The sequence below is a fragment of the Melanostigma gelatinosum genome, assembly GCF_949748355.1.
Source record: "Melanostigma gelatinosum genome assembly, chromosome: 6".
In the NCBI taxonomy this organism is placed as follows: Eukaryota; Metazoa; Chordata; class Actinopteri; order Perciformes; family Zoarcidae; genus Melanostigma; species Melanostigma gelatinosum.
This window is the reverse complement of record NC_136639.1, coordinates 21785685-21797832: the sequence shown is the minus strand read 5'-3', so window position 1 is coordinate 21797832 and position 12148 is coordinate 21785685. Positions and strand designations below refer to the sequence as shown.

Below are 12148 nucleotides of genomic sequence, written 5' to 3'. Positions count from 1 at the left end.
AGACGGTGCAGGCCGGGTTGGCGTTATCACCCCCATGTAATAAAAGAATGGGCCATCATGCCACACTGCTGTTGATAGCACAGCATACGTGCTATCCGCTGTCTATGAGGCCGCCTCGATAAGTGAGTTATCGAAGCTCTTCCGCTTCTCTCGGTGTCCTAGAAGACTCTACAACACTGGCTTTATTGTTATCGTCACGGCACACGGCCCCAGGCTCTACTTTGCACTTTCGTTGTCATAGAAAGCGACGGGTTAGGAAACAGTGTGAGAAACCGCCGGACATGTTTTATGATCTCTACCATAACTGACAGCCGTTCCATGGATATGGAGACTATTGTAGGAGCGCTAACAAGACAAGTTCATTTATACATGCAGACCATGAGCACAAATTTGCCTCAGGGGGCCTTTAAGACTCCCTCTGTCCTTTCAGACCCTCTCTTCAGAACAGGAAAGTGTGTGTATGTAGGTGAGGAAAAGAGAGGGGGGGGGGGGTTAACGTCTACAATGAGAAAATGACACGTGTTGTGGTTTGTTCAAACTCTGTAAGATCAACAGGTAGCTGGGAAAACGTAACACAGAAATGCAAACTGGGCTTGAACTTGTGGGTTACATGTGGCTGAGTCAGCGTCCGCTCAGCATGAGTTCCGGTGGCGCCAAACGATCGGTGCATTGAACTGCATGGGCATCGGTCAAACAGCAGCGGATAATTTAAAGGAAGAGGTCACTCGCACGTGAACAATTGTATTTGCCCGTGTCAGTTGAAACACGGACGACACATAAGATAGAGTGATAAACTTAGAACAAAAAAGATAGAACGTAAAAGAGGACAGGTGTGATTGGCTAAAAACAAATGCAATAGCTTTATTCAAGTGCAGCAGAACAATAATTGGTAAGTAAAGCATGGCAGCCACAATCATCATCATCACTAAAACACGTACATACATGCATAATCATTCACTTTAGTTTTCTAAAAGTTGTCCCAGCGTCAAACTCTGCGTATTCATCGGAAGGCCACAATCATTTTCACACTAAATTTGTCATCGCCCTGTGACATGGGAAGATAATTAAGATAGTATTTTATTAACAAGGGGATCATTGATGGAGTTCTTGGACATCAACCCGCCCTGCATTTTGATAAAAGGATGTCTCTGATAAGCACCACTATCGCTGTCTTGACGGGACAAATATCAAGGTAAAGGTCTCCTGGATGACCTCATTCAGCCAGGCACATGGCAATCCACTGCTCTAAGAAAACAACAAGTGTATCGCTGGGTAATAGGTGCTTACGTAACTCTGGCCCGCAGGCCATCCCACGGTTGACCTGCTATGGAGAAAAACCTGAGGATATTTATTTAACAAACCCCCCCCACACACACACCGTGTGCTCTGAGCGAAGGCAAATACTGTCGAAATGTGACTGATGACGTGTGTTTATTGCGTCACCAAACTTGTCCATCTTTTTTGGAGGGGGGCCTGAGTGAACGAGAGGCTGGACATTATCAGCAAGAGGCGACACAGATAAAGGGCGGTCAAGTCAAGGGTTGTGCAGAAGTTACATTTGTAATGCCACATTGGATGCGTGGATTGTCTGCTTTGAGCTGGGCTGACTCAGTTTCACTGGCTTGTGGTCACTGCTGACTTTATTTGAGTAACTTCCCAGTCAAGTTACAGCTACTTTTGCTCGATTATTTATAAAATCACTGACTACACCGTGCATTTCCCCCTTTTTTGCACATATACAAACAAAAAAAGAAATGCAATGGAAAATGCATTGGTTAAACAGTGGAAACTACAACACATAGGAATTGAATCATGTGCCTCTCACCTCATACAGTGTTACTCTCTTGTGTGGTCATAACAGTCTAGCTGGATATGAAAAACTGGTACTTTAATCAGCAATCTGTGTATTGGTCAAATTGATGACGATCAAAATTTCCCGGTGTCAAAGTACAGAGGGCAATGCACGAGCATTGGCATGTTTGCCAGGCTGAAGCCAGACGCGGCTTATCTGTAGATATCTTATTGTACATTTCAAATATGTTTCTATTTGCACTGTGCTGACTGTTTTTGATCGTCAAATGTTATTTTGATCGTTAAATGTTATTTTGATCGTTAAATGTGATTTTGATCGTTAAATGTTGTTGTTTATTGTTGAATGTTATGCACCTTCCACCACGACAAATTCCTTGCAGGTGAAAACTTGCTTGGCAATAAACGGTTCTGATTCTGATACGTTGCTGCACAATGACTGCAATGTACTTTTATGTGACGATTAACTAACCATTAGGGGTTGCTAGCCAGCACTTCCTATATATATCATTTATATATATCAGTGAGAGGTGCTAAAGCTAACAAATGTGCACGATAACACCCAGCAGCCCACACCAGAAGGCCCACATGAATGCATGCATTTTGCACAAACAAGCTCAATGCATGTCATGTGCTCCTTGCACACGGTATGAGACACATTCATGACCAAAACAAAATGAAGACAACACAACATGAGGTTCTGTGAAAGGGTAATGGTGTTTATTGGTCTACAGTTATGGCCAGATTTATCCTTTTACTGCATCGCGGAAATCATTTTGACAGTGCCATGAGAGGCGCCGTGCTGTGAAAGCTATACGCACTATATATATATAAAAATACAGCTACAATTAGAATGTGCCAAAATGCTGAGAAAAGGTTTGAGTTTCATCGAAACACGTCGTCCGCTAGTAACACAACAAGGCTCCTACTGGCCAGAGTATGAATACATTTAGGAGTGACACAGAGGCGTGCCGATTTAAACTCTCTCTCTCTCTCTCTCTCTCTCTCTCTCTCGTGCTCTTAAGCGCTCTCCTGCAAATAAATTACAACCATCGCACAAAAAAACAACACAACTCTAAAGCTTTACATTTTCTTTTTTCCAAATGCAAATGGAACAAATTTCTTTCTTTGTAATTGGGTGATACAAACGATGTTACACTTTACCATTTTCAACAGGTGTTAAGACAATTTTGAGTGGCATAAATTGACAGTAAAATACAGCTATAAAAGTGCTCCACCGATAACAAAACAGTTGATTGCAGAACTATTTTTTTTCTTTTTCTTGAAATATAAAATTTGAAACACGATAACAGCAATATCCTCACCCCAACACACACACACTTATTTTTTTATTTTTTTAAATGCTAAAGCTCTACTCTCTGACTATGGGCCATAACTTTACAAAAGTGTGGTTACACAGGTTCGTGGATAAACAGGAATGTTGTTATTGGGAAATGGTCTCCTCAGGCCCAGCAAACAAAAGGCAGATTCAATCCATGTCCGAGCCTATTCATGCATTCGTCCTGTGCTCATCAGTATTTGCCAAGCTCAACACTGGGCAAGCGATAAAGCCATTCTAATTACTGGGTTGTCCTTTTGAACCGGCCCGCTCCTGATTTCTAAATGGGTTACTTAGTCATAGCAGGTCCACATTTCGCTTCCCCCAGCAGTTTCCCCTCGAATCAATTTCACAACATTGTCATTTTTAAATGCCTTCGTCACCCGGAGCCTCCTTTGGTGACCGTTAGTTGTTCTCTTGGGAGACTGTGGATTCCTGTGAAAAGAAAACAGACCAAGAGGTCAGATCATTAGTCACAGAATTACACGACCCTTCACCTTTCAGTAAGTCCGAGCCAAAACAGGGTTATTCAGTCAGGTTCCTAATTTGGACCTCAAGTTTTCCGATGTGATACGGCACCTAATCGCTCATCCATCCAGAAAAACAACAACAACCTCAGACCACTGTCGAGAGCGAGGGACGTAGCGAGTTAAATTTGCTGTGTGCTCCCTTACAGTACTTGTGCTGTCTTATCTCCTCTGTTTGGTGTCGCAATCCGATGCACTGACTTTGTCAAGGTGTACTTATGCAACCTGTACGTTTCCGATAAGGCCACTGTCGGTGGCGGAGGTCCTATAGCGTAGGCGCGCTTGTTTTCACATCCTTGTGCTACTTTCATTCATATCTAAAAAGTTCATTCTTTAGTCCCTGAACATGAACGTTTTTTTTTAAAACAGCGACAACATGTCTTGCCTGCCAAAGCAATAGTTTTGCTGAAACAGCAGCAACTGGAAACACATGTAATGGACAGCAAATTGAAACTTTCTATTAAATCCCTAAAACTCCAAAGGGTGCTGCTTTAATTGCTCATAGGCCGTGCTTAATGAGAATATCAGCACGCCATAAAAACCTCCCACTTCCTGCTCATAAGGCAGAGTGGGGTGAGGAAGTCTGTGAGTGGTCCTGTGTGTGGTGGTAGTATGTAGTAATGTATATATTTAGGCTGTCAGTGTTTTGCATGCAATGCTATGATTAAAAAGTTGTTTTCGACTGTGCATGTTGTCATAATATCACACATCTTTGGGTTTAACTTCCCACAATCATAACTTCCACCTACAGAATTTGACTTTGCAAAGTTTGGCTGTCCAAAGACCAAGACACCATTCTCTTTGGTTACTGTACATTTTCCATTGAATATGTATCAAAGCCATAAAAAAAAGTCCCCTACAAATGGAGTCCTCTCTCCGTATTTGCTCCAGAAGGTCATCTTCACAGTGTTCCTGTGCCCCGTCCGCTGGTCAAAGGTCTGGCAGGTCTGGAAGGGCGGACTGTACAGGTGCAAACTGGCTCCGCACTCTGTGTGGCTGCTGTTTTCCACACGATGCAGGCCAAGGGAGTCTGAAATGTGCAAACGCACGAACGAGGAAAAACATATATTCAGACCATACATTCAGACAGCCACTGGCATGCTGTGAAATGGGGCTTGCGGACATGCTCCTGGCAGTGAGACCAAACATCACACCAGGGCTCTGATGGCTTTGAGGAAAGACTCAAGTCAGCAGAGATTTTAGGGAGAGAGACCAGCTGTTCCGGTTACAGTCCTGTTTTGAGAAAACGTCCCTGCAGAGGTTGGAAACTTGCTGTAAAAAGTGACACACTTACTCCCGACTGTTTCAGAGATAATACATATCTCATGTGGGACAGAACGTGTAAAGAACAATTATTGTATTGTTCTGAACAATAATGTGAAGGTTTTAACCCATAGAGTGACGCAGGAATGAGGCCTAAAATGCGGATGTAAGTTAGCATTTCTTCTGATTCCTTTGTTTTGAAGTCAATGTTTTTTTTTAATGGGTTTTGCCTGGTCTGTGGTTAACACAAGCTCAAGATAATTGAAAGTTCTGTTCTACGATATAACAAATTACATCAGTAAATACCCCTCTTGCAAGTTTTGAAGCTTTTACGTGTCGTAAAAAAGGCGGTTAAATGGCTAAACGTTAGCTTTTTACTTCTGACAACGCTTCAAAAATCACTAAAGCGGTGTTCATCTGTTGACGGTTATCTTGCAGAACAAAACATAAACGTTTGTTTGCCACAGATGTTATTTTCTGAAATAATCCAAAACCCAATGGAAAGGTGCCGTCGGCTTTTTGTCGACGGAACCGGTGCGATGCTAACTCCCGGTTTACGGCCTACAAAAAATATGTCATCCCTGCAGCACTTTGTGAAGAATCACTGTCGCACCTTTCCCCCAAACAAACAAACAAACAAACAAACAGACGAGCATTACTGTAACAGAATCAAGATGCATACATTTCTGAAGAAGGGTGATTCTCTCTTCAAAAAGCAAAGACACAACCAGCACACAGTCCGGCTTCTCACCGTTTATGTAAGCAACGTTGTTCTCCTGGAGAATCCTCTGTGACTTCTGGACCATGTCCCCTTTTGATTTATTGTCCGGCCAGTCAAACAGCGTCTCCTTCAGCTGACCCTGCAGCAGCTTCATGAAACAATGGGAGTCTGTGTGGTCGTGGATGCTGCTGCAAATCGTACGGAAAACGCACGAGAACACAGTGTCAGAACACTGAGAAGAACACACTTCTCTTCATGACCAAAAAGAAACATTCAAAAACATCTGCCCTGTGAAGGAATTGATGGGATTCTGTCACAAGGTGACAGAACTCCAGATCTTTTCTTCCTTGTGTCATGACATGCACACTGTTCCTCCAGAGCGGCAGATGCTGTCTCATTATAATCTTTTGAGTAATGAGTCAACCAGTTGCATAACTTTTGTCATGCCGCTCTTGTGAATTACAGTTGTCCGGCCGATAAAGCCATGTGTGTAACCATCAATCCTTACTGTTAGTGCTATCTGCTCGTCAAATACTATGTAATCAATCATATAAAGACATAGATATTATCATGATAACAGACTTAAATGGATCAGTGCGTTTCCACAGGTTCAGGTGGCGTTTGCTGACATAGTGAGACAAGCGACAGATATCATAGAATAACATTTACATAACTTCCTGTCTGTCTGTAGAACACAGCCCTCTCTTATCTCTAGTGACTTGAATTTCCACAGAAGATAAAGCATTAATAGCTTTATGCAACAGCCATAATAGCTTTTAATCAGCGGTGATCTGTGAGCTCTTGTTGATTCTATATTGCGATGAGAAAAACACAGCGTGATCATATTTTGTAATAAATGAGCGTCTCACCTGCCGTGGCCTTCTCCCCAGCACAGAATCATGAGATTGAACTTCCCGTTGCCCTCGTTAACCAAGTTCCTAGTGTACCTGCAAGAGAGGACGATTTGCTCAAAAAAACCCCAAAAGAACAGAGAGACATCCGGCTTATAAAAAAGTCTCAAAGGAGTCCAGAGATAAGTTTTTATCCCAAAATGTTAATTAACTGTTCTGGAAATGTTAATGTGAAATGGGGAAACACATGCTGCTTTTCACTGAATAATGAATTCCAATAACGTAGACTTGTTTTTAGGACAAACTATCAATGTGAGCACCAATATTCAACCATTATTTATGTGATACAAATGTTAAACTTGATTTTCATTGATAGAGCCACCTCCAGTATTCCACATTGAACCTATCGTGAGATTACTTAGTTGTAATGCATCACTTCTATTGTTACAAACACGATCTGTCCCCTGTATTAAAATCCTGGGTTAGGGGTGGGGTGTGGGGGGGGGGGGGGGGGGGGCAGACCCACCCCTCCGCTAAACTAATCAAAACACTGGAGCCATTGGAAACGTCTGAACAGAGCACCTCTCTCTCTCTCTCTCTCTCTCTCTCTCTCTCTCTCTCTCTCTCTCTCTCTCTCTCTCTCTCTCTCTCGCTCTCTTTCTTATCTTTAAATAACATGTGACCATATGGCTACTTTGTATGGAAACCACAACATGGTATCCATTCAAATAATAGAACGATGTTTTTTTTTTCTTATGTAATTATAAACATTTAGACTGATAGTATCAATGTTATAAATGCATTCAGTACTTTGATAACTTTATTCCCTTTTTTTTCAAGGGCAGTTTGTTTTTCTACAGCAGCCAGAAAAAGTGTTTTTTCCTCCAATAAAAAGTAAAAGCAGCATGCATAAAATATAGACACAATAAGAACAAAAGTAAAATATATGATTGGGAAACAAACAAGGTGACAGACAGCGACGGAGCAAGAGTTCAAAGTGCAGCTGCATCATACATGAGTAACAACTGATTCGTAAGTTGCTGTACAATATCCGAAGCATTGCGAATCGCGAGCTTTTTTTTTACCTGTACTGGTCAAATTTTGCATACTTCATCCACTCCTGAGGGTTGCTCTCGTATGCTTCCATTATGCCTTGGACCTCCTCAATGTTGATGATGTCGCTCTCGAAAATTTTGTGCAGGGTTTGGATCAGGTCGTCCAGAGTTTCTGGCTTCACCACCTCGGTGTGCTCCATCTCTCTGCGGAGGGGGGGGGAGGGGGTTCTGTTTTCAGATAGTTCTGCTCAGTTAAAAACAACGGGTTTCTTTTGTACCAACTGTCGAGTCCTTTACTTTTTATAGGCTGGGGCTGCAATTTGGGGCGAGCTGGTGTTGGAGTGTACCATTATGGGAGAAGGTGGACGCCCACAGCACGCAGTCTAATTTAAAAACATTTTCATCATGAGCGCACAATGAAATATTGCCAATAATAGAATTAACGCGGCTGCATCTTCATCACATTTGCTCACTAGAAATAACACATTTTCTATATATTTTCATTTTGCATGCTTTCACTCAAATATATATGCAGTCATTTGCAGACAACTTGGACTAATCCTCTCTGAGTACAATTCCACCACGTTGCCACAAACACAGCCCCCCCCCCCCTCTCTCTTTCTCCCTGAGCCATTTCTGCCATTCCATTCCTGTTTTCTGTTGTTTTTTGTGGGCCCTCTCCTCCAGAAACGCAGTCATCGACACATTGTACAAGGTGTGTGTGAGGCTCACAAACAAAGTAAAAGTAAAAGTGAGTGTGTGGGCAAGTTAGAATGGTGTCACATAAAAAAAAAGGAGTATCAGGACAATGGGAAAGTGATTGATTGCAGATGCTGTGCTAGTGTGTCCTTGTTGCCTCACTTAGGAATCTTGTCAAACGAGATGATTCCATAAAGACATGCAGGGTGTGAGTGAAACATTAGTAAACATATAGTAAATAATATGAATAAAATTAAATAAAATGATAAAATAAAAAGTGAAAGGGATAGCCCACTATCAGTGAAATGCAAGTGTCAGAAATAAAAGTCCTCATTGGAGCTGCTGCATCTTGGGTATGTATCAGTGCACTGTTTCTATTTTCAGCCCCAGATCACTGACCTGAGACCAGTAAGCAATAGGAGTAATGTTAAAAACGTAACTGTGGGACAGAATAATGTAATAAATCAGACGCAAACTGGCAGTCAGTCAGTTGGAGGGACTCCACCCGAAGAGGCCTGAAGGCAAGGCAAGGCAAGGCAAGTTTATTTGTACAGCACATTTCAACAACAAGGTAATTCAAAGTGCTTCACATAAAACCATTAAAAGCATCAAAACATAAGGCAAAAGAAAAGGAGATTTCAAAAACAATTAAAAAACAGTGTAAGAAATAAAATGCAGTAGTAAAATGCAGAAATGCAGGAAATTGATTAATATATTAATTGAATGTGGTTAAATTAAAGACAGCAGCAAACAGAAAGGTCTTCAATCTTGATTTAAATGACCTGAGGGTCTCAGCAGACCTGCAGCTTTCTGGGACTTTGTTCCAGATATGTGGAGCAGAAAAACTGAACGCTGCTTCTCCATGTTTAGTTCTGACTCTGGGAACAGAAAGTAGACCGGTCCCAGACGACCTGAGGGGTCGGGATGGTTCATAAGGTAGCAGCAGATCAGAGATGTATTTTGGCCCTAAACCATTCAGTGCTTTGTAAACCAACAGCAGGATTTTAAAGTCAATTCTTTGTTGGACAGGAAGCCAGTGCAAAGACATCAGAACTGGAGTGATGTGATCCACCCTCCTGGTCTTAGTGAGGACTCGAGCTGCAGCGTTCTGAATCAGCTGCAGCTTTCTGACCGACTTTTTACAGAGACCTGTAAACACACCGTTACAGTAGTCCAGTCTGCTGAAGATAAATGCGTGGACAAGTTTTTCCAAATCCTGTTGAGACATAAGTCCTCTAATCCTTGATATATTCTTCAGGTGATAGTAGGCTGATTTTGTAATTGTCTTGATTTGGCTGTTCAGGTTGAGGTCTGAATCCATAACTACACCAAGATTTCTGGCTTGGTTTGTGGGTTTTAACATCAGTGACTGAAGCTGAGCGGTGATTTTCAATTGTTCGTCCTTGGTACCAAAAACAATTACTTCTGTTTTATCTTTGTTTAATTGAAGAAAATTCTGGCACATCCAGTTGTTGATTTGTTCAATGCAGTTACCCAGCCCTTGTATGGGATTATAGTCCCCTGGTGACATAGTTATGTAGATTTGTGTGTCGTCTGCATAATTATGATAACACACTTTGTTGTTTTCCATAATCTGAGCTAGTGGAAGCATGTAGATGTTGAACAGAAGAGGCCCCAGTATTGAACCTTGGGGAACACCACATGTCATTTTAGTCGGCTCTGATGTGTAATCAGCTACAGACACAAAGTATTCTCGGCCCTTCAAGTAGGATTCAAACCAGTTAAGTGCTGTGCCAGAGAGTCCCACCCAGATTTTTAGTCTTTCTAGGAGTATGGCATGGTCGACCGTGTCGAATGCAGCACTGAGATCTAGTAACACTAAGACTGAACTTCTGCCATTGTCTATGTTCAAGTGGATGTCGTTGAAAACCTTAACAAGAGCAGTTTCAGTGCTGTGGTGCTGTCGAAAGCCTGACTGGAAAACATCAAAGCAGTTATTTACGGTCAAGAAGTTGGTCAGCTGTTGGAAAACCGCTTTTTCAATTATTTTACTCAAAAATGGGAGGTTTGATATTGGCCTATCATTTTTCATCGTTGCGGAGTCTAAACTAACCTTCTTTAGGAGCGGTTTAATAACTGCAGTTTTTAGGGCTTGTGGGAAGACACCTGAGAGAAGGGATGTGTTTACAATTTGTAAAAGATCAGTGGTCATGCAGTTTGAAATATTTTTGAAAAAGTGTGTTGGTAGAATATCCAAGCAGCAGGAGGATGACTTCAGATGTTGTATCATGTCTTCTAGGCTTCTACGGTCGATTGAATGAAATTGTGTCATGATATTTGAATGGATGTTATTCAGAGATCGGGACAACACATATCCTGTGGTTGATGTGGAGGCACTGACTGCTTGTCTAATTTTCTGAATTTTGTCAGTAAAAAAGGAGGCAAATTGATTGCATGGCCAGGTGGATTGGAGCTCAGCAGCTACCGACACTGGAGGGTTTGTTAGCCTGTCGACGGTAGCAAATAAGGCGCGTGTGTTGTTCTTGTTTTTGGTTATGATGTCAGAGAAGAATGACTGCCTTGCAGTTCTAAGTTCAAAATTATAATTGCGAAGTCTCTCTTTATAGATGTCACCGTGAACCTGGAGATTAGTTTTTCGCCACCTGCGCTCAGCTTTCCGACACTCTCGTTTCTCTATTTTGACCAGCGTAGCATTTCTCCAAGGAGATCTTTGCTTACCCGAGACAACCTTCACTTTAGTGGGTGCAATGGCATCAATAATATTTTTAACTTTAAAATTGAAGCCATCTACAAGCTCATTGACTGAGAGGCAAGAGAGGGCTGGTGTGGAGGAGAACTTCTGAATAAATAGTTCACTGGTGTTTTCAGAGATGTAACGCTTTGTCACAACCTTGGTTTGGACATTTGTGTGCAAGGAGATTGCACTCTCAAAGAAAACACAGAAATGATCAGAGAGTGCAACATCAGTCACAGCAACCTTGGAAATGTTTACACCTTTGGTGATGATTAGGTCCAGAGTGTGCCCCCTGTTGTGGGTGGGTCCTGTCACATGCTGAGTCAGATCATAGTTATCAAGGACACCACATAGTTCTATAGACTCTCTGTCCTGGGGATTATCAACATGGATATTAAAATCACCAACAATAACAACACAGTCAAAATCAATACAGATTACAGACAGCAGTTCAGTAAACTCATCAAAGAAGGTTGCACAGTATTTAGGCGGTCTGTAAATGTTTAGGAATAAAGCTTGAGTGGAATTCAGAGCCACATATTCAAAAGAACTAAAATTACCAAAGGGCATCTGCTTGCATTGAAGAGAATCATTAAATAAAACAGCAACTCCACCTCCTTTCTTATGCGCTCTTGTTTCACTCATGAAACTGAAGTTGGGAGGTGTTGATTCAATAAGAACAGCTGCACTGTTATCTTGATTTAACCAAGTTTCAGTTAAAAACAAAATGTCCAGTTTGTGCCTAATAATAAAATCATTGATTAAAAATGTTTTTCCTGACAGAGACCTGACATTTAATAAAGCTAAGTTTAATGTGGTTAAAGCTTTCTTTGCCCAATTTATTTGGACAGGCTGACGAGGAATGTATGCTAAGTTTGATAAGTTTGCATGTTTACTATTGTTTCTTCACAGCCTCACCTTTCTTTTTCTATAAACTTGCAGGACAGGAATTGAAGCGGCTAGCTGCATACAGGGCATTTTAGTTAGGGTCCAAACCACTGTTAAAAGTCAACTTGAGTCGGGGGGAAATCCTCTCTGGCTGAGGAAGACACGCAGGTCTTAAAAAGTAAAGAGTGTTCTTTGCAATGTTCTTTTGCAAGTTGTCCTCTGAAATACCTCATCAACAGCAGATGTGCTGAGGCTCCACCTTGTGGCTAAAAGTTAAACC

The 12148-nt window shown here is 41.7% G+C and overlaps 1 protein-coding gene across 1 annotated transcript; it reads right to left on the bottom strand.

The window, feature by feature from the left end:
* Nucleotides 1–2513: 2513 nt before the first annotated feature.
* Nucleotides 2514–7866, bottom strand: cdo1 (cysteine dioxygenase, type I). Its single transcript, XM_079269662.1, has 5 exons — nt 7596–7866; nt 6529–6606; nt 5690–5847; nt 4536–4705; nt 2514–3583 (listed from the first exon to the last, which is right to left on the bottom strand). The coding sequence occupies exons 1-5, from the start codon at nt 7763–7765 to the stop codon at nt 3554–3556; spliced, it is 606 nt and encodes a 201-aa protein (XP_079125788.1). The 5' UTR covers nt 7766–7866; the 3' UTR covers nt 2514–3553.
* Between the last annotated feature and the right edge of the window lie 4282 nt (nt 7867–12148).

What these genes read in the sequence shown, in the direction of transcription:
- cdo1 (XM_079269662.1), bottom strand. Translation starts at nt 7,765, where the DNA reads ATGGAGCACACCGAGGTGGTGAAGCCAGAAACTCTGGACGACCTGATC. An exon ending in GCAAAATTTGACCAGTACAG is followed by an intron (nt 6,607 to 7,595) that starts GTAAAAAAAAAG and finishes CCTCTCTTGCAG; the next exon opens with GTACACTAGGAACTTGGTTA. An exon ending in ACGGAGAGAGGACTCCATTT is followed by an intron (nt 3,584 to 4,535) that starts GTAGGGGACTTT and finishes TTCTTTTCACAG; the next exon opens with GAATCCACAGTCTCCCAAGA.